Genomic DNA, 27197 nt, shown 5'->3' with positions numbered 1-27197 from the left:
CTATGAATAAATAATAAGGTAAGATTTGAATCCTCCTGGAATAAATGACTGGGTCACAGTTCTCTAAGTTTGTTTCCTTTAGGAAGATGTAATATCATTCCAGTCTCATTTTTATTATTTTAAAAACATTTAATGTGTATTCCTTCTGTAATGTATTAACAAATGCAGTTTATAGTCATTGTTCTATGCTTTAGGTTCAGGAGACTATACACTTTCATTTCTCTCTTGATATTTCTGATATTCATCCACTATCAAAGCTGGACTTCATATATATAATATATATATATATATATATATATACATACATACATATATACACACATGTATATACATATATATGTATGTGTGTGTGTGTGTGTGTGTGTGTGAGAGAGAGAGAGAGAGAGAGAGAGGCAGAGAGAGAGATTAAAATTTATTAAGTTAAAGATTGAAAAACTTAGAGACATTCTTATTTTTGCTGTCAGATCTATTTTAGTACTGCTTATGCTTGGATGCGGAATAAAAATAGGGACCAAAACAGCAAATCTATAATTATTCAAAAGTTTAATTTAAGTATATAAATCTTTATGGCAGCTAAAAGGTGATTTCTACAAGTACTTTATAAGTTAAACTGTCACGCAACTATCTCATAACTTATTCCCTTGATTTAAGTTAAAGGTATTATCTGCTTCTTTCCAGTTTCACAAAGAGAAAAGGAAAAAGGAAAAGAAAAAATCAAAGAAGGAGAAAAACCTGATAAGAAAGGTATGTAGTTATTCTTTTTACCACTCTAACATTAAAGATTTTTTCCCTTGGCATTTCTCTTTGTTACATTTAGACTTTAGAGAATGTTGATTTCTTCTTCTAAATTTTGCATTATATTTATTTTCATGGACTAGAACTCCCAAAGAGGAGTTTCTGGACGACAGCACATTGTGCTCTTGTTACCAAGTTTGTCTTAGGAAATATGTCAGCCTATCCTTGGGTAGTTGTGTGCTTGTTAGAGAATATTACCTGAGAAAATACTGGTCAGTTCTATAGGGAAAAAACCATTTTAATGATTTTAATATAATTCAATTGCCTATTATATTACCATATTTGTTTGTTATTGTTTGTTTATTGAGAAAGGATAAGCAAGCCAACTTCACTGTTTGAATCGTGAAGATGCACCGTGAAAACCTTCCCCACACTGCTCTAATCTCACATTTCCCATTGCATCTTGCCCCGTGTGTTGTCACAGCCACTTGTGTGAGGTTTTGCGAAGCTCTCTAGAGCTTCACTAATATGTATATAACATTTATATAATTAATATATGATGAGTTTATGTATATGATGCTTTACTATCATATTAGTAGTTTATGTTATTTGCCCTTATTTTATACAAAATCTAGCGTGTCTTATATTCTGACTTTCTTAAATCAAAAATTCATCCTAGAAAATTTTCCATATCTGCGCATATTTTTTCATTGTTTTTACAAAGCTTCATAGTATTTGCAAAAGCCTATCTTATGTCGTATACCTTAACTTATTGTTATTTGTAGACTCAACCATACTATGATTTTAGTGTTATAGATTTCTTCCTGTGTGACTGTTCACATCTCTTGCCCATTCATCCCCTGGTGTGTGTGTGTGTGTGTGTGTGTGTGTGTGTGTGTGTGTGTGTTTATTCATTTTCTTATAGTATATATTTTATTATATATAGTATATATTATTAGTATATATTTTCTATAGTCCTATAGAATTAAGACATTCATTTGAGATTTATTCTATAGTAATAGCTTTCTTAAGTTTTTTTTTTTTTAAATATTCCTTGGTTTGTATTTTTCTTTGATTGACTCCAGTCTGCTTCATCATTTTGTGTGAAGCAAGATTATGGTTGACTTTTGCTGTTGTTTGACTGCATTGCATTGGCCCCCACAATAATAGATCCAGCTGACTTCGCAGGATTGTGAAACACTGCAGGTTAGATAGAATATGTAGAATGGATGTGATGTTTATGAACCAGAGCAGAAGAAACATGCTCCAATCTTACTTATTACATAGTCACACTTCAATATTAGAGTTAAATACTTGCTCTTTTATTAATATTTACTTAGTGATAATTTCCTTGAATTTTAAAGCTCCTTCTGTCTTCTTTGTCTGTCTCAGACATATTTGTTCATTTCTCATCTGCTAGTGAGATACCACATCCTGAAAATAGGGTTCTATATCCTGACAAAATCAAACATTTTTGTGGTTCTTATTAATTTTCAAGATTCAACATTGCTAAATGTTTTCTCTAAATATTTAAAAATTTGCTCTTAAATTATAAATGTAGAAAATTCACTCAAATTGAAAAATCAGAAATAAAATGCTTTCTGAATTTCCTATATGCCAGTTAAAGATGTTTATGCCTTAGGATACACTATACAGAAATGTTGGCAACTTCCAAAAATGAGCTGTTTATTTGAACTATGAGACTATACTGCACATGCTATTAGAAATTTCAGATTATCTTAACCTCAGCAGTGAGACCTTAGGATGTCTTAGTGCATACAGAACACAGACATGTTAAATAAATTAACTAAACAAATAAGGGGAAGATATATTTCAGGTATCATGTAGTATATTTTTAAATTAAAATCCTTATTATTTTAATAATCATTTTAAATTATCTTATACAATGATGTTGATTCTCAGAGAAAGGTGTTACCCATTAGGGAAATGTTTTGCTTGTGAAATGACATTGACATCCAGCAATTGGTAAGCAGGCACTAAAAAAGCTCATCATCTTTGCAATGTCTAAAGCAGCCCCTTAGGTGGGAGAGTTGCTTTTTCTCAAATGCCAATTGTGTTCCTGTTGAGGAACACTTGGTTAATCAGTCTTCAGTCAAGATAATATCATTTCTTGTTATTAGTGCTAAAAAGAATTATTTTCACAGTGTGTGCGCTTTAAATTTGTTATAAAATTGTTCCTTTTTGGATTTCTTTCCTGATAACATTATATACTTGGAGTAGAAATCTATGAAAGAAAGGTGACAGATCTAGCTCTCAACATACTATTTTGTTTTGGCCAAAGTCCCACTATTTAGCCCTGACTGTTCTGGAACTAGTCTTGGACCCACAGACATCTGCCTGCCTTTGTCTCCCTAGTACTTCTTAAAAGTATTTGCCACCACAACCAGCTACTTTCTATTTCTTAACGTCAAATTGTATAATGTACTCTATGCTGTGATTACCCACTGATTACTATATTCCTAAAATGAGTCCCTCAGTGTCATAAATCCCCAGTTGTTCTATGATTTGGGTGCCTATAAAACGGTAGCCAAAAGAAAATTGGATTTGAAATGTATTAAAAAGTATATGGGAATCGTAATTTCATGATGTTAATTTTCTGTTTAAGCAACCCACAAGGAGAAACTTGAGAAAAAAGAAAAAGGAGAGACAAAGACAACAGCAAAAGGTAACTTTCACCTTTATTATCTTCATCCTTGAAGTCTCTTGACGACGAGAGTGTATATTTTGGCTGAAACTTGAATGTTTGTAATCATTTTCCATTTCATTTAAATACAATGATTTAAAATTGGATATCTAGAGAATAAGAAAACCAAATACATCAAAAAATATCATCTCAAAACATGAAAGGAAAATTCAATGTCCTCACATGTGATTGGCAGAATTTTGTCCTCTATGACCTTTATCCCACGGTGTCATCCCCATGACAATTTTGCAGAGGTAGTCAAGTTTGGACTAAAAATAGGGAAATGACCCTAATGTAACCACCTGCACCCAACAACCAGCTCCAATGTATTTAAAAGCCGAGAAATTTCACAGAAAGCAAAGCAAGTTCTAAAGTGTGTCGTTTTAGCCTCCTTGGCTACCATGAAAATTATGGGGAATATAGGGGGATCCAGAACAACAACAACAGGAAGCAAATTCTGTATTCATGTTGAATAAGCATGGAAACCAGTTTTTTTTCCTACAGGAAATCCATTAAAGAGCACAGTAGATTGGTGGCTTCATTTTGGTCTTGTGAACCCTGTGACGAAACCAGAATTTGCACAAAAAAAGCACTGTGATAATGTGCTTAAAGCCCAAGAAAGCATTACTTCCATATTTGGGAAAATTAATTGAGCTGTATTTTTTCTGCCCTAAGTTGGCCTACCCAATGTTTTAAGTGTTTGAAAAAATTCACATTTTAACTATTAGAGCAATTATGTCTCCTCAATGTAAATGTTTTCCTCATATTTTAAAATGTGTTTGATATAAATAATATAATGGAGCAATCTTATTCCAGCACCATCAAGAAACTAGTTATGTATGGAAAATAATGTATCTCTAACAAATAAATAACTATTTATATCATATAAGAATAATTGAATTTTTAGAATAGATTCTGAAGCCAAAATTTGTGATAATTTATTGTTCTTTCAATAGGATACAGACATATCTGGTCCCACATTTTTTACAAATATGATTCTTTGCATTTGGTTTCCTGGTGCTGGGATTATGAGCTTGTGTCAAAACATTTAGCTTTTTATATGGATGAGGGGATTGATTTCAAGTCCTCATGCTTACACTTTACCAACTAAGCAATCTCCACAACCCTTCAAATTCTTATAGTAATGTTAAAGTGTATTCACTAAACATAAAGGTGAAGTTTGAACATCCAGAAGCCAAATGCAAAGTATCATATTTGTAAAAAAAAAAAAAATGTGAGAAAAGATGTGTGTTTCCTATTGTTAGAACAAAAAATTATCACAAACTCAGAACAGAAATAATGACCTTAGGTTGACTAATATGGGGTTTTAATACAATTACTTGCTAACTCTTTGTCTCGCACATTACATAGTTCACATTTGACTCATCTGGTTCATTGATGTTTTTGTCAGTCTCCTGTTCTTTGTCACAAACTCACACTGACATGATAGTTGACTTTCCTAAACCTAGCAACAGAGAAAAATCAAGACAGAAGTCATGATTTTAGGCTGACTAATAAGGAATTTTAATCCAATTACTTTTGCCATAGACTATTATTTAGCATATATACAAGACTAGTCAACACTTAATGAGAGAAGAATGTAGGGGTTGTTGAAAGCCATCTTCAGCCTGTGATTATAGATGCATCCCATTTACATACGTTAATCTTGATAAACAGATATAAACAATTTATATCCATTTTACACACGTATAATATCCTCACATGTGTATTTTCATGTTATTTACTCTATGTATATTAGGGCCAGAAATTGCATACATGATTTTTATATGATATGTGGGAAATATGGTATTTTCTAGGAAAATAGAAGGCTAAAAAGGACAGATGACATTTGAGTTAGAAATAAAAATGAACTTTTTTAGAATCGTGTGATAGGTGTTGAAGCTAATGACTTCTTCTGGCACTTTCTTAGAACACTGGTTTTTGTTTTGTTTTGTTTTGTTGTTGTTATTGTTCTATTCAAACTACAATCTATCGAGGACAGTAATTTTCCAGACCGTCCTAGAAATTCTTCCTGAAAGAATGTGCACAATTGGTTGTCACACTGTGACTGGTGTGTACAGTAAGCCTTCTATGCACGGTGCCTGTTTTTTGTAGTTCACAAAATCAACGCAGAGAAAAAAAGAGAAGGCGGGATAAGAAGTCAAGAGGAGTGACCCAAAGTCAGGCCTGGTCTCACCCCCCCACCCTCCACTTTTCTCCAATGGGAGACAAATTTACTTGTTTTAAGGTGTTGACAACAGAGGGAAGTTTTCATTTTTATATGAAAAGTTTTTGTCATGCTTCTGTTGAATGTGTGCTCTTGTCTTCAAGAATTTACTTTGCCAGTTAAAAAAATCCAATGGTGTTAAAATAGATCTGAATTTCACCAGTCTTTAACTCCCCAGTACAAGGATAGAGGTAAAATCAATTGTCCTCTGCAAGGCACAGGCAGATGGCATTTAAGATAGCTAAAATCACATTTTCACACAAAAACATAAATAAATAAATAAATAAACAAGAAGGCGGTAAAATTTCAAAGTACAAATATGTTTATTCTAAACTTTTTGTGTATATGTGAAGCATACATATCACTGTATCATGTCCATGACACACATGTAGTAAAGCATTTATTCCTTGAGTCACACTTTCTAGTTTACAATACATTAATTCTCCTTTTCTCTGAAAATAAGCATTTTATTAGATACAAAGGTAATAGAAAGCTAAAAATTGAGTTCCCGAACTTAAGTTGTTCCCAGCCTGGCAGGGGAAACAGATTAGTGAACAATCCTGTACAATTCCAAATATACAATAGGGAATAAAGTTCACATCTTCCTTAATAAAAGTGCCAGCAAATTGAAGCTAAAAGGACAGGATGATTAATTCCAGTGACAGCAGCTTTTTGTATATGAATGGAGTATTATGGGATTCAAATATATAGAAAAATATTGAGATGGTACTTTGACAAAGTCTGATGGATAAAAATTATATGACATTAAAAAAATGAGCATAGCTGTCCAGGAAGAAACTTCAAGCAGAATGAATCCAGGTATCACAGTGTCTTAAATGCTAGGCTAGAATCTCTAGAGTTGATGACAATGTGATGATGATCTTTTAACTCTGTCAGGTACCATTGAGACATGCCCCATCGAGGTTCTCTGGAAGGGAAATGCAGTTGTGCAAGTCAAGGTGTATATGAATTTGTTGTATGAAAGAAAGCGGCAGAGGATATTGTTTGTAACATCTGAAAGAGATGAAAATTTCCACCATATAGTCAAAAAGTCACATGTTTATGAAGAGAGGATTATATGAGAATTTTATGGCAATAATGTTCAATAATTTGGTTATCATAATGTCCATCCATGTAGAGTCTCAATGCAATTCATCTCAGAGACATACAAGGGTAAAGAAACTATTATAACTCCCTGCTTTCCAACCTTTCATTCTGATATCTAAGGCAGCATCACCTCTCAGGAGTGTCTACAAAATAGTGTATGCAAATGCTGGTCTCATTGATTGAATATTATATCACAGATGATTTTGGTTTTGTAAATAGACTTTTTTAAAAAATATATTATTATTCTTTGCAAGGTAAATACATAGGCTTCATTTGCATCAAAGCAAAATGTATGGAGTGCATTGTTTTCATCAAATTCTTTAACATGTGTATCAAGAATACCTCTACAATGCATTGAAAATGACCAGCTAGATTCCCCTCATTGTATTCCAGGAGTTCTATACGGTCCCATACGCAAAATAAGTCAAATACACAATACCTATTACAACTAATATTCATAAATGAAGTATATTTTCAATGATTTAAAAAACGATTGAGTGAGTCACAGAATGATTAATCTGTAAGCCAGTTCCCTCTCAAAAAAATACATATATTACCAAGTTAATGTGTATTGAACAGATAAGTACATTGATATATATTTTACCCTTTCCTAGGACATTTTTAAGGTTTACAAAGCATTAGAAATGTCATCTCTGGCTTAGGTTAGTAGGAATGCATATCTGTTTCTATATTGTAGGCTTTGCAATCCCAGTCTTCGGGGATGTCTACCTCTCAGTTATTCTCTAGAAGGTTTCATTATCCTAGTTTTGCTAATCAGCACCACGCAGGTAATTTTTCATTTGTATCCCTTGCATTTATCTTCTGAAAAATTATTGTATCAGAATTACTTTTTTGAGTAATGCTTATTATTTTTCAGTTATGGAGCAAAGTGATCACATTCTTTTAAGAGGAAATTCTTCAACTGGGTTCTTTACTGTGAACCTTTTTCTTACTGAAAATGCCCACGGGCACAGCCTCTGCATATGACAAATGACTCATTGTGGACAGGTTAAGCTTTTGATTAAAAACATCAATTGCAAACAAACAAACAAACAACAACAATAGTGGAAACAAAATCCAAATCAGTCTTCTCAGGTGCAAATTCAGAAAGAGATGCATCTTGCTGATGACTTGTATGTCTAATTCAGTGTATTCATAGATTTTATAATACTCTGGCAACTGTCAACATTATTTACACCAGGGACACCAGTTTTCTATTGATTTTCTTGTTTGTCTTTTAAAATGGTACTTGAGGAATAATGATCGTTGAAGTACTATGTGAGCAAATGAGAAAAAAAAATAACTTTAACTCTTTGCAGAAGAGAAGAAAGTTAAGACTAAGGAAAAGACTGAAGAAAAGACCAAGAAGGAAATGAAAGTCGGGAAAAAGGAGAAAGGGAAGCCAGCAGCTGCAAAAGTGAAAGAAACTCCTTCAAAAACCCCACCAAAAGCCAGAGAGAGGGATGACAAAGAGACCACAGCTGTGCCTGAGCATGAACAGAAAGGTAAACATTCCGAGGAGGCGGCAGCCAGAGGTTCTAAGAGAATCTTAGGCAGGAAGCAGATGCAGTCAAAAGCTGAAAAAGAATAAAATTAAACCTCAAATGGGGTAAAAAGACAGATCCAAGCTGATATGCCTGGGAGGAAATACAGTAAATTGGGTATTAACATACTAATAAATATACTAAGATGTGTTCAAATAGCTAGGTACATTTTCAAGTATTTTAAGGGGTGTTGAATGAGCACCTGGAGTTATTTAAATGTGGGGCTGAGTGCTGAAATCTTGGATTTCAATCAGGAGTTGGAATAACAATTGAACAATTTTATGTGTCAGACTCTGGAGAAAGGTGGTTTTAAAGATTAACAGCCACTCTCAAGGAGTTGCTCAAGAAGCCAATGTACAAATCATATAGAAGAAAAAAAAAATCACAAAAACTTTACATCCTTGACATTGCTGCAACGATAGCATTCAGAATATGTGCGTTAAATTACCAGTTCATTTAATTGTTGCAGGAAACCTGTTGTAAGAAAAAGAAATGTCAGGGTGCTTTTTTAGTCCCCTTACAAAATCTTTAGGAAGCTCTGCATAGGACAGGTATGTTCTTCTTCAAGTATGACGTGTTTACTCACTTCCCAGAAATATAACATGTAAATGGAGATGAAATTCTTTACAGAAAGGTGCTGTATGAATATAAACTGGTCATTGAGGACCTCTTTGTCCCACCATTAGACTCCTTTTGAGTTCTTCATCCCAAAATTCATTCTTCCGTCCAGGTTGCTACAAATCCTGACTTCTCTAGTCAGAACATAGAGTCTGCTGAGTGGGAACTGTTTCTGAGAATGATGCCTTTTCTTACAAATGTTACAAAATAAAAATTTCCTTTATTCCGGTAGCAATTGAATAATTTTATTCAAAAACTAAAGTGAATGGATTTGTGTCTATACAACTTTAGTGTTACTTTTAAACTTTATTATGAGGAAGACTGGTCTGTAGAACTGGAAAAAATTTTTCCTCAATATAAGGTACATAATATGAATTACCACACTCTGTATTTCCATCTTTTTTTCTAACTTCACAGTGTATATAAACTTTGATACAGAGCTAATGCATGTAAACTTAGATTTATATAACAAAAGATACATTTACAAATAAAACAAGAAAAGAAGAAAGGAGTAATTCATTACTTTTTTTCTTCCGCTTTTTTTTCTTTTAGTGGTTCATAAGCTTTAGGTAGCTATTGTTTTCAAGATGATTATCAGATCTTGAATAATTGAAAATATAAAGTGTTATCTTTGTAAATAATGTCATGTATGAATCTGTGTGCTTTAAAAAATACAATAAAGAAAATATTTTAAATGGGTATCTTACTGTTATAAAAATCAGGAAAATTAATCTTTTGATTCACTATATGCACAGTTGGATAATATGCATTACAAATTGCCCTTTTAGAGAAGAAAAGAGTAACATGAAACCAATTAAAACATACATGTGTATTTTAATTTATAATTTCATTATATAAAACATATGCCATCTACACTGAACATCAGAATACTTATTTAATAAGTAGGCACAGAGCATAGTTTGAGATGTTTACCTTTAGTGTCTCTCAGGGTTTGGGAACCATGTTTCAATGATAAACTGGTTGCACGAAGATATTTTCAAAGGGTGTTTATTTTTCAGGTCACAAATACTGTATTTTGTCACATCACTAGTCAAATTTATTAAAGACTTAAATATATTTCAATTCCATTTCAATTTACTCTTTTTATGTTTATGTAAAGAGCTAGTTATCCATTAAAACAAAACCCAAATATCATTTCCAGTTAAAAGCAGAGGCATGAAAAGGATTCTAATATCTAACAAACAATACGTTAAGGCATGGCCACATACTGAGAACTGCCACCACCAATTAAATAATTGTATAATTAAGCAGATAATAAAAATTTAACTTATAGTGGCTTATAGCTAGAGATTTTCTGGTCCTGCCTGGCCCACAGTCAGGATAAATTTCTCACACCCGCAAGTCCTGCAGCAGCTCAGACCCAACCAAGTAAACACAAAAAGACATATTTCTTACAAACTGTATGGCCATGGTAAGCTTCTTGTTATCTAGTTTTTATATCTTAAATTAACCCATTTTTATTAGTCTATAAGTTGCCACGTGGCTTGTGGCTTAACGGTCCCTTACATATCCCTTGTCATGGCGGTGGCTGGCAGCATCTCTCTGCCTCAGCCTTCTACTTCCCAGAATTCTCTCTTTTGCTTGTCCTGCCTATACTTCCTGCCTGGCTACTGGCCAATCAGCATTTTATTTATATAGAGCTATATCCACAGCAGTAGCTGGTCTAAAACAAGGCAATTTTTTTTCTCTTCCTTATTTCTGTCTTTCCTCCTTTCCTTCTTTCTTTTTAACTAAGCTGCTACTTAAGAGCATTTGTTTTTAAAACACTGGTCACATGGTAGTAACAGTTTAAACAAAATGAAGATGTGGCATTTTCTATTATTTTCATTATTTTTTAAAAAGAGGTGGCTTCAATTTTTACATTCCTAAATTGATAGCATAACAAAGTTGAGTTATTCTTTTCTGGGCAAAATAAGGTTTATTTGGTTAGCTTAACTATGTCTAATAAAGGTGGCAATATATGTCCATACATACATATATAAGTATATATACATGTACATATATATATGTATGTATATATGTATGTATTTTTAAATTTATTTTCACATTAATGCTATGTGTGTCTATTTGTGAATTTGTGCTAAAGAATGCAGGTGCCTACCAAGGCCAGAAGAAGGTATCAGATTCCCAGGAACTGGTTCTGGAAGATAAATTCACCTCTTCTCTAAGAGCAGGAAGCATAGAGATATTTAAAAAAAATACATCACTTTAAACACCCAATGCCCTTGGTTCTTTTGGAAAGAATCTTGTCTGGGACAGTAAAATTTGTTAGTAAAATTTGCTTATAGAATAAAAGTATCAATAAACACCTCATTTGGTTATTTTCAATATTTACTTTTGCAGTATACAAACAATGTATACATACTTAAAGCATTGAAAATGCTTACTATAAAGTTACTCATACTTGCTTATCATATAATCTGCTTTTTATAGACCATTTCAAAATCATTCAAGGTGAGGTGGCATGACATGGTGAGGCTGACATGATTTGACATTCCTTCCTGGTTCTACTGCTTTTCTGCCAAGTCTGTGGGGAAATAAAGGTCTCACAACTGTTATATACTATGCTCATTCTTTCTTTATTTTCATTATTTTTTTCTAGCAACAATTCAAGTACTTGTGGCAGCCAGAGAAAGTATATCTAATGAGAACCTGCCATAGCACACCAGGCCACATGCACCCCATCTTCATTAGAGATTGTTTGTTGGAAACCTTTTTTGTTGATATCCTGTGGCCAGAATGCATTTTCCCTTGGCTAATACTCCACAAGGAGCACCGGCTGGGCATCAGCACCTGAGTGGTATAGCCAGTGCTCCCTGAGGAGCCACAAGACAGGAATGGACAACGTAAAATTAATTCTAGAAGAGTGTTTTTTTTTTTTCTTCAAAATATCTTCAAAGTGGTGACCAAATAGAAAATTACCTTATAGAAGTCACTGCCCTAAATCTATAAATACCAGAGGGGTGGGACAGTTCAGATTTTCTTCAAGAGTAGTTTCCTGCTGTACTGGATTTGGAGAAGTATTTCCATAAAATGAATATTCTAAAATCCAGAAGCCTTGGCTATGCTCTCTCCTCAGGAAGGTGAAATCCAACACCAGCTTCCAGAATTTTCACAGAGTGTTAAGGTCAACCCTAAGGACAGGTGGAATTCAGCATTATAACAACAACAAAAAAATAATTCAAAACATACATAAATGTTCTTGTTAAGTTCCCCTTGACATGTTGGAGTCGTCAGAATGCCAAGTCACATATTGTTTACATGCGTATGTTACTTTTAAACTGTTATTACCTAAGTAATATTCTAGGTAAACAAAAACAAAAACAAAAACAAAAAACCCACCACCAACAACAACAAACAAAACCTTTTGAATCCACAAATGATTTTCCACTTCATATTAAAATCGTATTCCTGCACTAATTAAATGAATTACTTTTGGAACCAGAAGTCGTGGGCATGATAAATATAAGCAGCTGATATAGATTGAAAAGTTTTACTGCACTGTAAACAGTCAATTAATAAGAAAAACTAGAGGGTACTTTTAATTAACTCAGAGAAACATTCAGCGTGGCCTGGGTGTAAACACCCTATTACACTTGGGAACAGAAAACAATATTTAATATTGGGGGAGTGTGAAACCCGAAAATTGCGAGGAGAAAGCCAAAATCCACAGTAGTCCAACTAAAGCAAGCTTTATTAAATACTGGCCAGTTCCATACCTGAGATCGGCAGAGAATGGCGCTGAATTAGGTCAGTCAGTGCCCAAATCCACAAGGCTAAATAAAGTACTTCCAACCTCTGTCCCATGGGGGCAGCATACATCCGGACGAATGTCCTTGTTCCCTGCCTTCTACCATGTGTGACCAAGCACAGCCTGTGTGGTTGCAGCTACCAACTTGTTTACCGAAGTGAAAACTCATGACTTGTTATCTTCCATGAACAACAGCCCCCAGCATTCCAAGAAGTTATCCGTCCTTGGGCAAGTGGGGCTTACAGGTTAACTTTAGCGTGTTCAGGAGATATACACACACCTTTTTTTTTAATCATAAATAGTCTATACGTTATATACCTCGGACCTATATAACAAATAATAGGGAAAAATGCTATTCCAGGAAGTTAAATTACACATAGTAATATTTTTAAATATAAATGAAGGAAAAATAGAGAAAAACAAATGAAGGGCTGTAGATAGTGATTCTATGCCTGGCATTGTTACTGTCCAGAGATCTTGATCAAGTGTATTTTCTATGTCAGTTAAAGAATTAAAATTTAAGAAGAATCAGGAGTGCAGCAGGTATCAGCAGGAAAAATATCTCAGACAGAATTAACCAGGTGAAGAAATGTTTTTGTCAGGGGTGAGGAAGCAAGTACCCTGAGAGAAAGACCTTCAGTAGAGCAGAAGGAAGCCCAAGTCCCTTCTCTCCTCAAGCACCATTATTTTGAAGTCTTCATCTCCTAATTTAGGATGAATCAGTGTGAAAAATAGAGTGATGGAGTCACAGCTTTGAGGCAAACACATCCTGGTCAGGCATTGAATCCAGAAGCCTGGCTCGCTAGCAGGGAGCCCTATTGGAGAGAGGGAAAGGATGTCCAGCCTGGTTTTAAGCTGTACTAGAAGAGGTGAAGAAGGTCATCTTTATTATGTATCTCAGGCCCCTGTCCCAATCTGTCTGCTCTCAGGGATCTAACTCAGAGTCACTCAGTATAATTAGACAATGTGGGGGACTGTTAACAATGTATACTTATAGCAGATCCACGGTGTTACAATTTTGTGGGTAACAGATTCTATACATTTATATTTTTGCATATTTTTAAAACTTTTTTAAGAAATATTCCTGAACCATAGGAAGGAAAACAGGGAAAGACAGACAGGGTCCCAAACAAGGGGGAAATGGATATTTCACACTACTCCAAATTCATGTATTCCATGTAAAGAAAAAAGACACTTGGCCTCGTTTAATAGCAAATTATCTATTCTGTAAGAAAGAAAAAAACAATGTGTCCAGGAAAAAGAAAAAGAGAGAAAAAGATAAAACCCTATTTTAATGTTACTTTTACCTAATACCACAGGATTCCCAGAGCCTGGGATGCAACAAAATTCATCCTTGAAGGTGCTTCACTGAACAAGCAGATCTCTGGCTGCTCTGAAAACTAGCCTTTTCTATTCCTCGCTTCATTTCAGCAACCTGAGTGCATGTCAGCTTTAGAAATGACATAAGCTTTGACGCCCTTGTTTCAGTATTAAAGAAAAGGATTCTAATTTTTAGATCTACTGCATTACTACACTTACCATTTTATTTATTTATTTTTGTAATTTCTTTTATTAAGAATTTTTTTATTCATTTTACATACCAACCACAAACCCCCCTCTCTTCCCTCCTCCCGCTGCCCCACCCCAGCCTTACCCCCTACCCATTCCCCATTCCCACCTCCTCCAAGGCAAGGTAAGGCCTCCCATGAGGAATCAGCTTGGACATTCCGCATGTCCAAGCCCCTCCCCCTGCATTAAGGCTGTGTAAGGTGTCCCATCATAGGTAGTGGACTCCAGAAAGCCAAGATTCATAACACAATTGTTTTCAACTAATGTTAACACTCTGAAAAAAATGAGGTTTATAAATATTTTGGACATATATTCATATAGAAATATATTGTTATTTTCTGTTTGATAAAAATAATTTTGAACAATTAAAAATGTGTCATACTATAAAGTTCAATAAACTTTCTTGGTGCCAAAGTGTCATTTGCTTTTGGCGGGTTAATAAAATGCCTAATACAAGGGCATTAAAGTGTAAATCATTAGATATAAGAGTCATAATATGTAAGTTTTAAAGATGCTATGGTAAAGGTTATGAAATCTTTTAAAGATCTTTCATAGTGGAGATTAGATTGACTACAGGAGAATCCAAAGTTTACAAGAATATGAATTTCCATGGGATGTATGTAATTAAGAGTTGAAAAAAAAAGTCCAACTCCTGAAGCCACTTAGGACTGTGTCTGAATCAAACACCTGTCTACTTTGTTGGTTGTATTTTTATAGACTACAGACTAGCCAAGAATGTGAAATGATCTTGTAATGATCACTCAGTTAATTAGCTTAACATTTCTACCATTTGATGTTGTGAGTGACTTTTCAGATCATCCTTCTAATAAAGAGAAAGTCCATGAACAGGAACCCTAACAGGTTACAATGGGTTCAAGGTCAAGAAACAATCCCCAGCTTCACTTGGAGAGCTAGCAGAGGGTCTTGGGTCTAGCTGGCAGTTGGTAAACATTCCTGGTTGGAGAGAGTTTTCTTTTGGATAACTCATGTTTCCTTGTCAACAATCTCAATAGGACAAGTGAGAATAATTGCTTTAAAGTTAGGAAAGGGTTTTGAATTTTCAAATATTTCCCACCCTAATGTAACCATGAACAAGTCTGTTTCCATATTTAAGGGGTTTTGTGGGTAATAAGTGGAACATTGTTATGCTTAGTATTTATTTGCCTCCCCATATGTTCATAATATCACAATTTATTCCATCACAGAAATAAACAGTAGCCAAAATAGACTTTCCCTATTTTGTTACACCTTGTCTCCATATAAAATAGACAGATGTTGATGACATGTTTTCATTGCTTCTTTTTTCTCTCTGTTCTGTCAGATCAGTATGCATTCTGTCGATATATGATTGACATGTTTGTCCATGGGGATTTGAAACCAGGTATTCCAAACAATTCTTATTGTTGTCTGCTCTAATAGCCTTTGTTTCTAAAATTGTCAGCTTTTTTCTGTACTAAACTACATTTTCATTTAAAAACTTGCACAATGCATGCGCAGACCTAGAATAAAGACAATCAAATGCAGAAATAATAACTGGTAGTGGGGCCTTTAGTTTTACTTTCATTGGCTGCTTGGCCTGTTGCAAATGAAGTCAGCTGAAAGCTCAAATATTAATATCTTCATATATAAAAATGCTAATATCTTTAATAATATCTTGGAGTGAAGCAATGAGTCTCTTTATTTGATTCCTGCTAAATTTAGAAGAAAAGACTTACAACAAGGAAAAATATTAGAAAAAAAATGCTTTTTCTGATAGTGGACAAATATTCATGATAAAAATTCATCACTTCTCAAATACTGAGTCTTATCTTTCGAAAACCTTTAGTGATTTGGTGATTCCCGAGTGCTGAACTTTGTAAGCATCACTACCATGAAGAAAGACTTTTATTTACAGTGATTAAACCTTTACTCTTTCATATCTTTCATTTTTATCCGAACTATGCTAAGGAAATCTTAATTAAGATGGATAACTTTATTCCTTGTACTATGCCTTATAAATATTTAAAACCTGACAAAATAAATATTCAGAATGAAAGCTGACAGTTTCAAGCAAACTGTACCTGGTTACCTTCACTGTTTTGTGGAAGTCTTTCTAAAATGCTAATTATAACATGTGCATACATTGACAATCAAGGATATCATTCCAGAGCAAATATGTAATATATTTAGTTCCTATATGTTTAAAAGCTCACAAGAATCTAATCACTCTAGAACATTAAGCCAGTCCCAGCAACTTCTCCTCCCCTATACTTTCTCTCTCTCTCCTCATTCTCCTTCTTTTTTCTTTCTCCATGTTTATATGATTTAGAAAGTGTGGTAAAAAAAAATGAGCCTGGAAGTTATAATACCTTATTGATGAAACTAATCTCTGCCAGTATTTGCATATACTCATTTAACAAAATTTGGTGGACACATGGAGGAAGGTAGTGAGATCATTTGGGAAAAGAGAGTTTTGGACAAAAATACACTTAATTCTTTTCTAGCACGGGACTTTAAACCAGTTACTGAACACCTGTTCTTCAATGTTCTTACATTTAAATTTAAATTTACAGTAATGACACCATATCATTTGCAAAGCATCCAATGGTGAGTGCACAAAAAAAATGTTAGGTGCCTCAAATGTAATATTTTAAAATTATTTTATTATAACCTCTGCGTGATTACCTCACAGAAAGGGACCACCTCAAGTCCTGATATACGCATACAATAAACAAAATTTCCCTAAAAACATCTTTTGCCAACATCATTCAGCCATGGTGCTTGGAGAATGCCTTACTCTAGCTGGATGATGACACAGCCCTGTTATCCAGGACTCAGGGGACTGAGGCAGGAAGATGGAGAGTTCCTAATGGCCCAAACTTCAGAGAATACACTGTCGAACAAACAAAAACAAATTAAAATAGAAAGGAAGAAAAATCATACTCTATATGTGCTTTGCTTTTGTAGAACCAACTGTGCTTAAAATGAGCTGTATTGTTGATATGCATGGATTGATAAATGACTAATATGTATTGTTTCCTTGTTTTTTTTCCTGTTATTTTCTAAATTTCAGTATTTGATAAAAATAAACCATTCTTTTGCTACTTCATCTATTTATATCATCTGCTAATAGGTCACAGAATGTTTCCTAAGAAAGTCACATGACAAAGTGAACCACACACTGCCAAAAGCAGTAGGGGATGCTAACGTTTAAGCTGTCAAAAATACTAATCAACTCTCTATGAAATCTGACAACTGCTGAAGGTCAGAAGGACCAATAAAAGCATCTCTATGGGGGTGAAAGTGGATTTTGCTAATGAATACACAGAAAGGGTCCTTCATAATGCACATGTCATGCCACTCCAAAAATCACAGATTTCAGTCTACAGCAGTGTGTGCTATTTTAACTCTGAGAAACCGTTTCGGAGATCTGTAAGTGTAAATCTCTCACTTCTATACAGTAGCTTTTGCTCTGACTTATTTCATCCCTCTACATTTATTGTTTTGAAAGTCTAATATGTGAAACAATATTTTAGGTTATTGTTCATTGACCAGGCACCCAAACAGAAGAAGGAGGATGGGGGAAGTAATGGTTCACAAACTGGTTTTTCATAAGTGATACAAGAAGGTATTACACTGTCCTGTCCTTGTCAATGGGGCAGTGCCAAAAAAATATGATAGAATGCAGAATAGAATGAGCAATTTTAAACATAAGGAAAGAACAAAGAGATTTACAATGATTTATGTGGGCACATGAATTTGAGAAAAGACCAATGATATGATAGTGACTCTGGGTGACAATTAGAGAGTGAAATGATTCCTGCCAAGCTTATCACTCCGTATGTGTCTAGTAGTTACAAAACACTCTGTTGCTTCCATCTGCTTCTGTTTAGGATCCTGGAACACCTGTTATTGTTTAGCTGAAGTTTGGAATTAATTATTGGTAATGAGTTTTTAAAACTATCATTTGAATTTTCCCTCTGGAATTCAGTAATTCCTTGTAGACTGCTGTCTTACTCGCAAAAGTAGCCCCTTTGTAGTTCAAAGGAGAAAGGAACTTTATTCTGACAACGTTAACAGTAGATACCAAGTTTTGCCTTTATATCCCATCAAAAAAGAAAAAAAGACTTCTGAGGTATCTTTAAAAGTTTAAACTGGCATGCCATGAATATAACTGAACACAAAGTAAAAGGTGCCTCATTTCTCTGTAATGAACAGTGAACATGTAGTTCTATATGATATTGATAATCCCGACCTTAGTCAGAGACCAGAAGAAAATGAATGAGTAAAATGTATAGACTGGACCAGCTTTGTGTATGTAATTAGCATTCCCATATACTGATTCACTTTATGTGAAATTTGAGTCATAAAAAGGCAATGCTATATAAATCTAGAAAGGGAATAATTTACTTTCTTTTTATTTAGAAAATATTGTGAACACTGTAGATAATCCTTTGGGAAAAGTAAACTATTATGCTGTTTCAGCCTTTAGTAATCCAACAACCATGAAATCAGTTAATATTATATGTTAGCAGTGTTTCAGCATGTTCCTTTTCAGTGTTTCTTGTGTTCTTGTGGAGAGAGAGAGAGAGAGAGAGAGAGAGAGAGAGAGAGAGAGAGAGAGAGAGAGAGAGAGACAGAGAGACAGAGAGACAGAGAGAGAGAGAGAGATCTGGTCCTCTGGTCCTCTGCAGTCTTGAAATTGATGATCCACTTTCACCTAGGATTAAAATGATCCATTTGTCAATTTGTCACTGTCTTATGAGACAACTACTAAAACCAGACAACACAGACATTATTTGCAATCCCAAGATTCAATTTATTCTGGTTTATTTTGTATTTTGTTGTATTTAGAAATCAAGTGTACAAATGGTTCAAGTAAAACTTTCAGTTTGTTTGTACTGACCTTGTGTGTGATTCCAATTTTGTATTCAGTGCCTTGTGGCCAAGGACATTTTTCCTTAAGTAACATTTATACCCCTAGCTTCATTATTTCAGCAACCTGAACAAAAGCATCAAGATTCTTCTTGTCATACTCTTTCTCTGTGAACTTCAGCCTAGGTCTAATGAACTTATCTGGATTTCTTAGCAGAGTCTTTCAGGCTGAAGAAGAGAAAATGTCTGTAAGTAGAAAATCTCAGGGCACACAGACATCTTGATATTCACTGTAGATGAATTAACCAATGCCTACATTTAGTACAGAGACCAGGGCTGATGTGTTTTACATTGGTAACCGTAGCACACTTTCCCATCAGTTCTTCACCTCTATAGCTATTATGGTTAAATTTTAATAATACTTGAAGTTTATCTCGCAGAAGTTATCCTACAATTACAATTCTGGCAACTATATGATGCATCAGGACTTTCTTTAGACCACTAGCTCCTAAATGATGACACTGAGACTTCTTATTAATTATGAAAGCTCTACCTTTGCTTAGATTTGTTCCCAACTAGCTCTTGCAACTTAAATTAACCAGTTTATATTCACTTACGTTCTGACACATGACTTGTTACTGTATGTCTGACTTCTTCCACATCTTGCTAGTGAATCCCCTGCCTCTCAGATTCATCCCTCTAGTTCCTCCCTCCCTGGAAATCCTGCCTATCCTCTCCTGCCTTGCTCTTGACCATTCAACTCTTTACTAACCCAATCAGAAAGTGCCTTAGGCAGAACGAGGTAAAACAGAAACAATATTCACAGTGTACAAAAAGATTATTCTACAACAATATGACTTTTACTTAATAACTTGTGTCAAGGTAATTCATTTCACTTTTTATGTCATTTGTTTCCCTAAAATTGAGGGAAAATATTTACCTTACCAAATTCTATTTGACTGCAATAAATTATTCTTCTATAGCCTGTATTCCATCTCAATAGGCTTTAACCTCTGAGCTAGAAAGGGCCTTGAGGAACAAGTTAATCCTCTCATTTTATTATGGTCCTTTGCTTGGACTTTAAGGATTTTTAATCTAATTTTCCATTGAAAATAAAGTTACTTTTATACAATATATTCTGATCCTGGTTTCCCCTTCCTCATCTCCACCTAGCTCCTCCCCACCTCCCATCCTTCCAACTCCACACCTTTCTCTCTCTTAAAAAATCAAACAAGCAAAACAGAAGACAGAAACAAAAAGCCAACCAACAAAAAAGAAACTAAGAAGAAGCATAAGAGACACATGCATACATAAACACACACATGCACACAAACATACATGCACATACCCCCAAAACCCATAAAATTATCTAACAAGGTTAAAAAAAAAACCAGACAAACAATATAAGACAAAATTATCCAAAAATATCTACGAGTTTATTTTGGTTGGCCATTTATTGCTGGGCAAGGGACCTGCCCTCAAGTGTGGTTTGTACACCCAGTGAGAATCCCTTTAAGAAATTGTTTTTCTTTGTAAGCAATTGTAAATTAGAAATACCTTCTTGATTGAGGATGAAAATTTGTGTCCAAGCCCCCTCTCAGTACTGGGACTCCATCTGGCCCTAACCCACGCAATCCATGTGCATGGTGCCACAGTATCTGTGCGTTCTTATGGGCACCAATCCTGTTGTGTCTAGAAGACACTATTTTCTTGGTAGCAACCATCTCTTCTGCCTTCCAAACTTTTTCTTCACCCTCATGTATATAGTTTCCTGAGCCCTAAGGGGAGACATTTGATGAAGATAATCCATTTAGACTGAGTGTTTCAAGGTCTCTCACTCACTACACATTTTCCAGTTGTGAGTCTCTGTATTTGTTTCCATCTGCTGCAGACTTTGGTGAGGCCAAGATCTAGCCTATAAGATATAGCAAAGTGTCATTTTATTGCTACATTTGTTTTTATTTTTATGTTTAGCAGAACTATAGTATTGGTTTTCCCCTAGGCCCTTGCCCAATCTAGTCTCAGATTCTTGGCCATGCAAAGAATGGATTCCATCTCAGAGAGTGGGCCTTAAATCTAATCAGATATTGGTTAATTACTTCCACCGAGTGCTATCTGCAGGGTACCATGAACATAGCCTGTAGGAGTGAAGGCTCTCCACCAGGTTGACTTCTCCCTGTTCAACGAGATAGATGCTTGTCTTCGGCAATGGGACCTTACCATCATTTCTGTGAAGAGCAACCAATAGACTTGGTCATAGCCTGGGTTGTTTAAAGGTTTCCATGGAGCTCATTCAGCCAACAACTCAATTGGATGAAACCCATTTCTGACATTGCTGGCTGCACTTGGTGGTGGGAGATGTCTAGTTGGGGCTTTGCCTCCCCTGTTGTCTGATAATTCCCTTTGTAATTCTTTCAGATATGTATATGTCTTAAGAAGTTTCCATTGTAGTAGGTTTCTGCTCAACCCTTCAAACGGCCCTCAGTGCTTGATATTCCTCCCCATACAACCTCTTTACCCTGTTTCCCCCACCCTTTCCAATTATTCCTCCCATTCCAGTCTCTCCAACCCTGTTTATCTCTAACTGTATGTTCTACTTCTGTTTCCTTAGAGGTTCCATCTTTCTCCCTAGTTATTTAATTTATCCTTAACCTCTGTGGTTATTCAGACAGTAGCATGTCTATCTAAGGAATAAAAGCTAGCATCCACATATAAATGACTAGATATCATATTTGTCTTTTGGGATCTGGGTTACCTCACTCAGGATAATTTTTTTCTAGATACATCGAGTTACCTATGAATTTCAGGATTTTTTAAACAACTGAGTAATATTCCACTATGTAAATATACCACAATTTCCTGATCCATTCATCTGTTGATGGACATCTAGGTTTTTTCCAATGCCTGTCTATTATAAACAGAGCAGCAATGAATGTGGTTTTGAAGGTGTCACTGCAGTGGGATGAAGCATTCTTTGGTATGTGCACAAGAGTGGTATAGCTGGACACTTAGGTAGTTCTATTTCCAGCTTCCTAAGAAAATAGCCACACTGATTTTCATAGTTGCTGTACAATTTTGCACTCCTACCAGCAGTGGATGAATGTTTCCCTTACCCCACATCCTCAGCACTGTCATATGTTTTATTGGTCTTGACCATTCTGACAGGTGTAAAATAAAAATCTCAAAGCAGTTTTGGTTTGAATTTCCCTGAGGACAAAGAATGTTACACATTCCTTTGTTTCTCAGCTGTTTGTATTTTATCCATTTGTGAACTCTCTGTTTAATTCTGTACCCCATTTTATAATTGAGTTATTTGTTTATGTCAAGTTTTTTGTTTATATTTTTATACATTTTAGATATCAGTTAAACTGTAAGCCCCACTTGCCCAAGGACGGATAACTTCTTGTCTTATTCATGATTTTAGTGGAAATGCTTTGAGTTGTTTTTTTTTTGTTGTTGTTGTTTATGTTGATGTTTGTTGTGGGCTTACTATAAATCTCTTCTATTATGTTGAGGTATATTCCTTGTATGCTCACACTCTCCAGGATTTTTATCATGAATTGGTGCTGGAGCTTTCCAAAACCATATTCTGCATCTAATGTGATTATGTGCTTTTTGTCTTTCAGTTTGTTTATGTGTTGGGTTATATTTATCGATTTATATATGTTGATTTATATATGCATCGTTAGGATGAAGCCTTCTTTATCAAGGTGAATAATCTTTTTTGATATGTTCTTATATTTGGTTGCAATTAATTTATTGAGAAATTTTGCTCCTGTGTTCATAAAGGAAATTGGTCCTTAATTTTCTTTATTGGTTGGGTCTTCGTTTAGTTTCAATATCAGAGTAAATTTGGCTCATAAAAAGAACTGGGTGATGTTACTTCTGCTTTTGTGTTTAATGCATAATTTGAGGAGGATTGGTGTTAATTCTTTGAAGAACTGGTAGAATTCTGTGCTGAATTCTTGGGCTTTTTCTGGTTGGGGAGCTTTTAATTACTGTTTTTATGCCACTAGGGGTTATAGGCCTGTTTAAGTTACTTATGTGATCTTGACTTAACTCTGGTAGATTATATATGTCAAGAAATTTTGCCGGGCGGTGGTGGTGCACGCCTTTAATCCCAGCACTTGGGAGGCAGAGCCAGGCAGATCTCTGTGAGTTCAAGGCCAGCCTGGTCTACAGTGTGAGTTCCAGGAAAGGCACAAAGCTACACAGAGAAACCCTGTCTCAAAAACCAAAAAAAAAAAAAAAAGAAAGAAAGAAATTTTATCCATTTTTTTGGATTTTCCAGTTTAGTGAAAGACAGATTTCTAAAGTATGTTCTTGAGATTCTCTGGATTTCTTCACTGTCTGTCCTGATGTTTAAATTTTCTTCTCTAATTTTTATTATTTTGAGTCTTCTCTCTCCATTGTTTAGTTGTTTTTGCTAAGTGTTTATCAATTTTATTAATTTTTATCAAAGAAGCAAATCTTCATTTCATTGTATCTTTGTGTTGTTTGTTCTGTTACAGTGATTTCAGCCCCAACTTTGACTATTTATTGCCATCAACTCCTTTTGGGTGTGATTTTTTCTTTTTGTTCTAGAGCTTTCAAATTTCTTAATTTGTTAATAGGAGATATCTCCAATATTTTTTTTTTTAAATGTAGGCACTTAGTGCTACAAACTTGCCTATTAGAACTACCTTCATTGTATTTCATAGGTCTGGGTATGTTTTATTTTAATGAGGATGGGGAAGGGTCTTGAAGTAGGTGGGAAAGAGGACACCATAATCAGAAAATAGTAAATGGAAAATGCATTTTCCAAAAAATAAATATAAGAAAATAAATGTAGTTTTTTAAAGTAAAATTTTTTTAATTTTTTTTCTTAATACCTGTCTTTGTCCATTTTTCATTCAGTAGTTAGTTGTTCAGTTTTGAGGAGTTTGCATGCTTTCTTTTGTTTCTGATTCCAGCATTAATCTACAGTAGTCAGATAGGGTTCATAGTGTTATTTCAATTTTCTTATACATCTTGAGACATGCTTTGTATCCATGTATGTGGTCAGCTTTGGAGAAAGTGCCATGAGCTTCTGAAAAGTTATATTTTTGTATTTGGGGGAAATGATTGATTTATGATGCTATCTAATGCCAGCATTTCTAAGCACACCCAGCACTTTGCTGTTTGCATATTATTATGGTCATGCATATTATTGGAAAAATTATGAATAGGAATGAGATAATGATTAAGATGATAAAATAAAAGATGGTCAGCATGTGAGAAAATTACAATAATGGAGATTTTACAGTATGTTTTGGACTTTTGAAATTTCCCAGTGGTAATTACAAGATGGTTATTCCAAAATACACTGGATTTTGCTCTGTTTTTGAAGCATAAGTAAACCTTCTCATTTGTCCTCAAAAGACCTATAATAAAAAAAGTAAAAAAAAGTTAGTGTTTGTATCTAATTAGAATAAGTAAATGGTAGTATAAAAATGGACCCAATTTACTTGGTAGCACACTAAAAATTAATTCATAAAACAAACTGGCAGGTCCCACAAATCAGGTTTTAAACCTTTGATTTCTTATATTTTGGAAATTCAATTTCTTTATAAAATTTTCTTTCTAATGTTGTTAAAATAAACTTGTGCCATGGTTGCTCGTGTTTACAAACCTAGAAATCGTGGGATTGATACAAGAGGAACATGAGTTCAAGGTCAACATGAGATAAGTTACCAGAACCAGGTACACTTATTAAAATTTTTAAATAATCCATGTCCGTATTCTCCCTCTCCTTTCTTTGTTCTCTTTTTTTTTGAAGTAGAAATTTGTTGGATAGAGATAGTAGGGTTAACATAATTAGAGAAAAACTTAAGCATGATGTAGAACTTCAAATGTACCCTGAATCATCATTTTGTGTGTCTTTGTCAAATGCAGGTGAAAGATATACAAAATTACAAAGTTATTAAGGCAAAGCCTTACAAAATCTTAAAATGTCTTCTCTCCAATGGCTTGTTTTGAACACTACCTCTCTACTGGGCCCCTGAAATACCTTGTGTAATGTGTATGATCATTCCTGCCAGAGGACTGGAGGTATAGGATTCAAATGATTTGTTTAAATCTCTCTCTCTCTCTCTCTCTCTCTCTCTCTCTCTCTCTCTCTCTCTCTCTCTCTCTCTCTGTCTCTCTATCTCTCTCTGTCTTTGTCTCTCTCTGTCTCTGTCTCTCTGTCTCTCTGTCTCTGTCTCTGTCTCTCTCTCTCTCTCTCTCTCACACACACACACACACACACACACACACACACACACACACACACAGACAGGAGCGGGAAGCAAACTCAGATTGGAACATTTGCTAGATACCTGGGATTAACACCAGGTCTGTTTTCCTGACAGAGATAAGGAGCTGCAAGTGCTCTGTATGCATGAACCATGAAGCCTAAAATGGAAACTGCAACAGAATCAGTGTGCTGGATACTTTGAAAAGAATGAAATTTCAAAGAACAGTCAGGAAATTCAAGGGAGAGGAAAAGGTTCTGTCTGAAATAGTGGGTGTGAAAAATGAAGATTCTTTCAGGAAACTCACAGAGAAGAATTTGGGGAATTTAGTTATAAAAGAGAGGATATTAATGTCTACTGAGAGATTATTGGCCTGGAAATCCAATTCATCCCTAGAGTAAGCTGATACTCAAGTGTGAGTCGTCCCAGCCCACTGTTGTGTACAGATTTGGAAGAGAAGAATAAACTCACCTACTATCCAGTAGTTGTATCCAGCAGCATAGGGAACACATGAAGATTCCAATCCATAATAACCTGTTTAACACTTCTCAAATTTCAAAGAGCATTGTGTGTTTTTACACATACTGTATATAATTTATTTTCACATTTAATTTTCACATCAATAGGCAGTTAACTATGGTTTGGAGTTTGAGGGTAATATAAGAAATAGAATGTCTATGATAATAAATAGAATAATTTATAATAGAAAATGTTGAGTATTTTTTGTTTGTTAATTACTCCCAGACTGAACACAATTAAGAGTTTAGAAATACCAAAGGAAGCGTTGGAAAGAAAGCTCAATTGAGCAAGTGCCTAACCATCTGTTGATTCCCGGGATTCACATGGTACAAGAACAGAACTGGCTCTTGCATTTTGATTTCTAACATCCACAGATAAAATTTTCAAAACTGTAATATAAAAAAAAATACTAAAGTATCATGCCTATCTTTAACAAGTGGAGTAGAAAGAGGAAATAAACTAATAAAGAATAGAACAGTTCAATCTTGGAGTTGATTTGTATAGCACAGATTCTAAATCTCATACATCTAGATGAGAGGCACCACTTTCTCCTGCTGTCAGGAAGATAATGTGGATCTGAGGAAATTGAAGGACCAAAGAGACATTTGATTAAAGGCTGATGAATATGTTCTGGTGACTTTGGTTGTACATGAACGAAAGAGAAAGTGAACAAGGCCATGACCCTGACTGTGATTTTGATATTATCAGACTGAAAAACTGATAATTCAAGATTGGAAAACATCAAGAAGTAAATGGATAGATTTCAATGACAAAATGTAGGACAATTGTCTATTCATGTATAACTGATGCTGGATGTGACATCTTTCAAAGATTTAAATAGAAATGGAATGGGAAAGTGACATCGTGTAGAGCAAGAACTGGCAGTACATTTTGTTATGGAATTGGATAAGGGGGAAATTGCAAAATATCGATAAAGCCAGTGTATCTGTTTGCAGTGAGGAAGGACAAAGTTTAGGGAATCATTGCTGTAGTGTTAGTGGGCCTTACACCTTATATACATGTGACTTGAAAGATAATAATGTAAAAGCCAAGTGCTACACACTGTCACTACAGTGTAAGTTCACACAGGCAAGGCTATGCTCTAAAAATGGCACAGCCAAAATGTGCTAACTTATATCTGCTCATAATTTAATTAAGCAGCACGTTTCTTCCTTCCTCTGGATGAATTTTCTTTGTATTTGATTTTCTATTATTTACATTTTTGAAGAGTCATATAATACCCAAAAGTTGATATCAAAGTAGGACTCATGTTCTCAAATCTAGGTCCCGATAG

At 34.7% G+C, this 27197-nt stretch overlaps 1 protein-coding gene across 1 annotated transcript in view; it reads left to right on the top strand.

The window, feature by feature from the left end:
* Window positions 1–27197, top strand: part of Trdn (triadin) — a 319941-nt gene that overhangs the window by 59455 nt on the left and 233289 nt on the right. The window contains exons 6-9 of the mRNA XM_059272972.1: window positions 679–744; window positions 3362–3421; window positions 8093–8278; window positions 15598–15657. Of these exons, the coding sequence (XP_059128955.1) occupies window positions 679–744; window positions 3362–3421; window positions 8093–8278; window positions 15598–15657 (372 nt within the window). The remainder of the gene's footprint in view (window positions 1–678; window positions 745–3361; window positions 3422–8092; window positions 8279–15597; window positions 15658–27197) is intronic.

This window comes from Peromyscus eremicus, chromosome 8b (genome assembly GCF_949786415.1).
Source record: "Peromyscus eremicus chromosome 8b, PerEre_H2_v1, whole genome shotgun sequence".
Taxonomy (NCBI): domain Eukaryota; kingdom Metazoa; phylum Chordata; class Mammalia; order Rodentia; family Cricetidae; genus Peromyscus; species Peromyscus eremicus.
The sequence above is the reverse complement of the archived record's forward strand: the minus strand, read 5'-3'. Positions and strand labels throughout refer to the sequence as shown.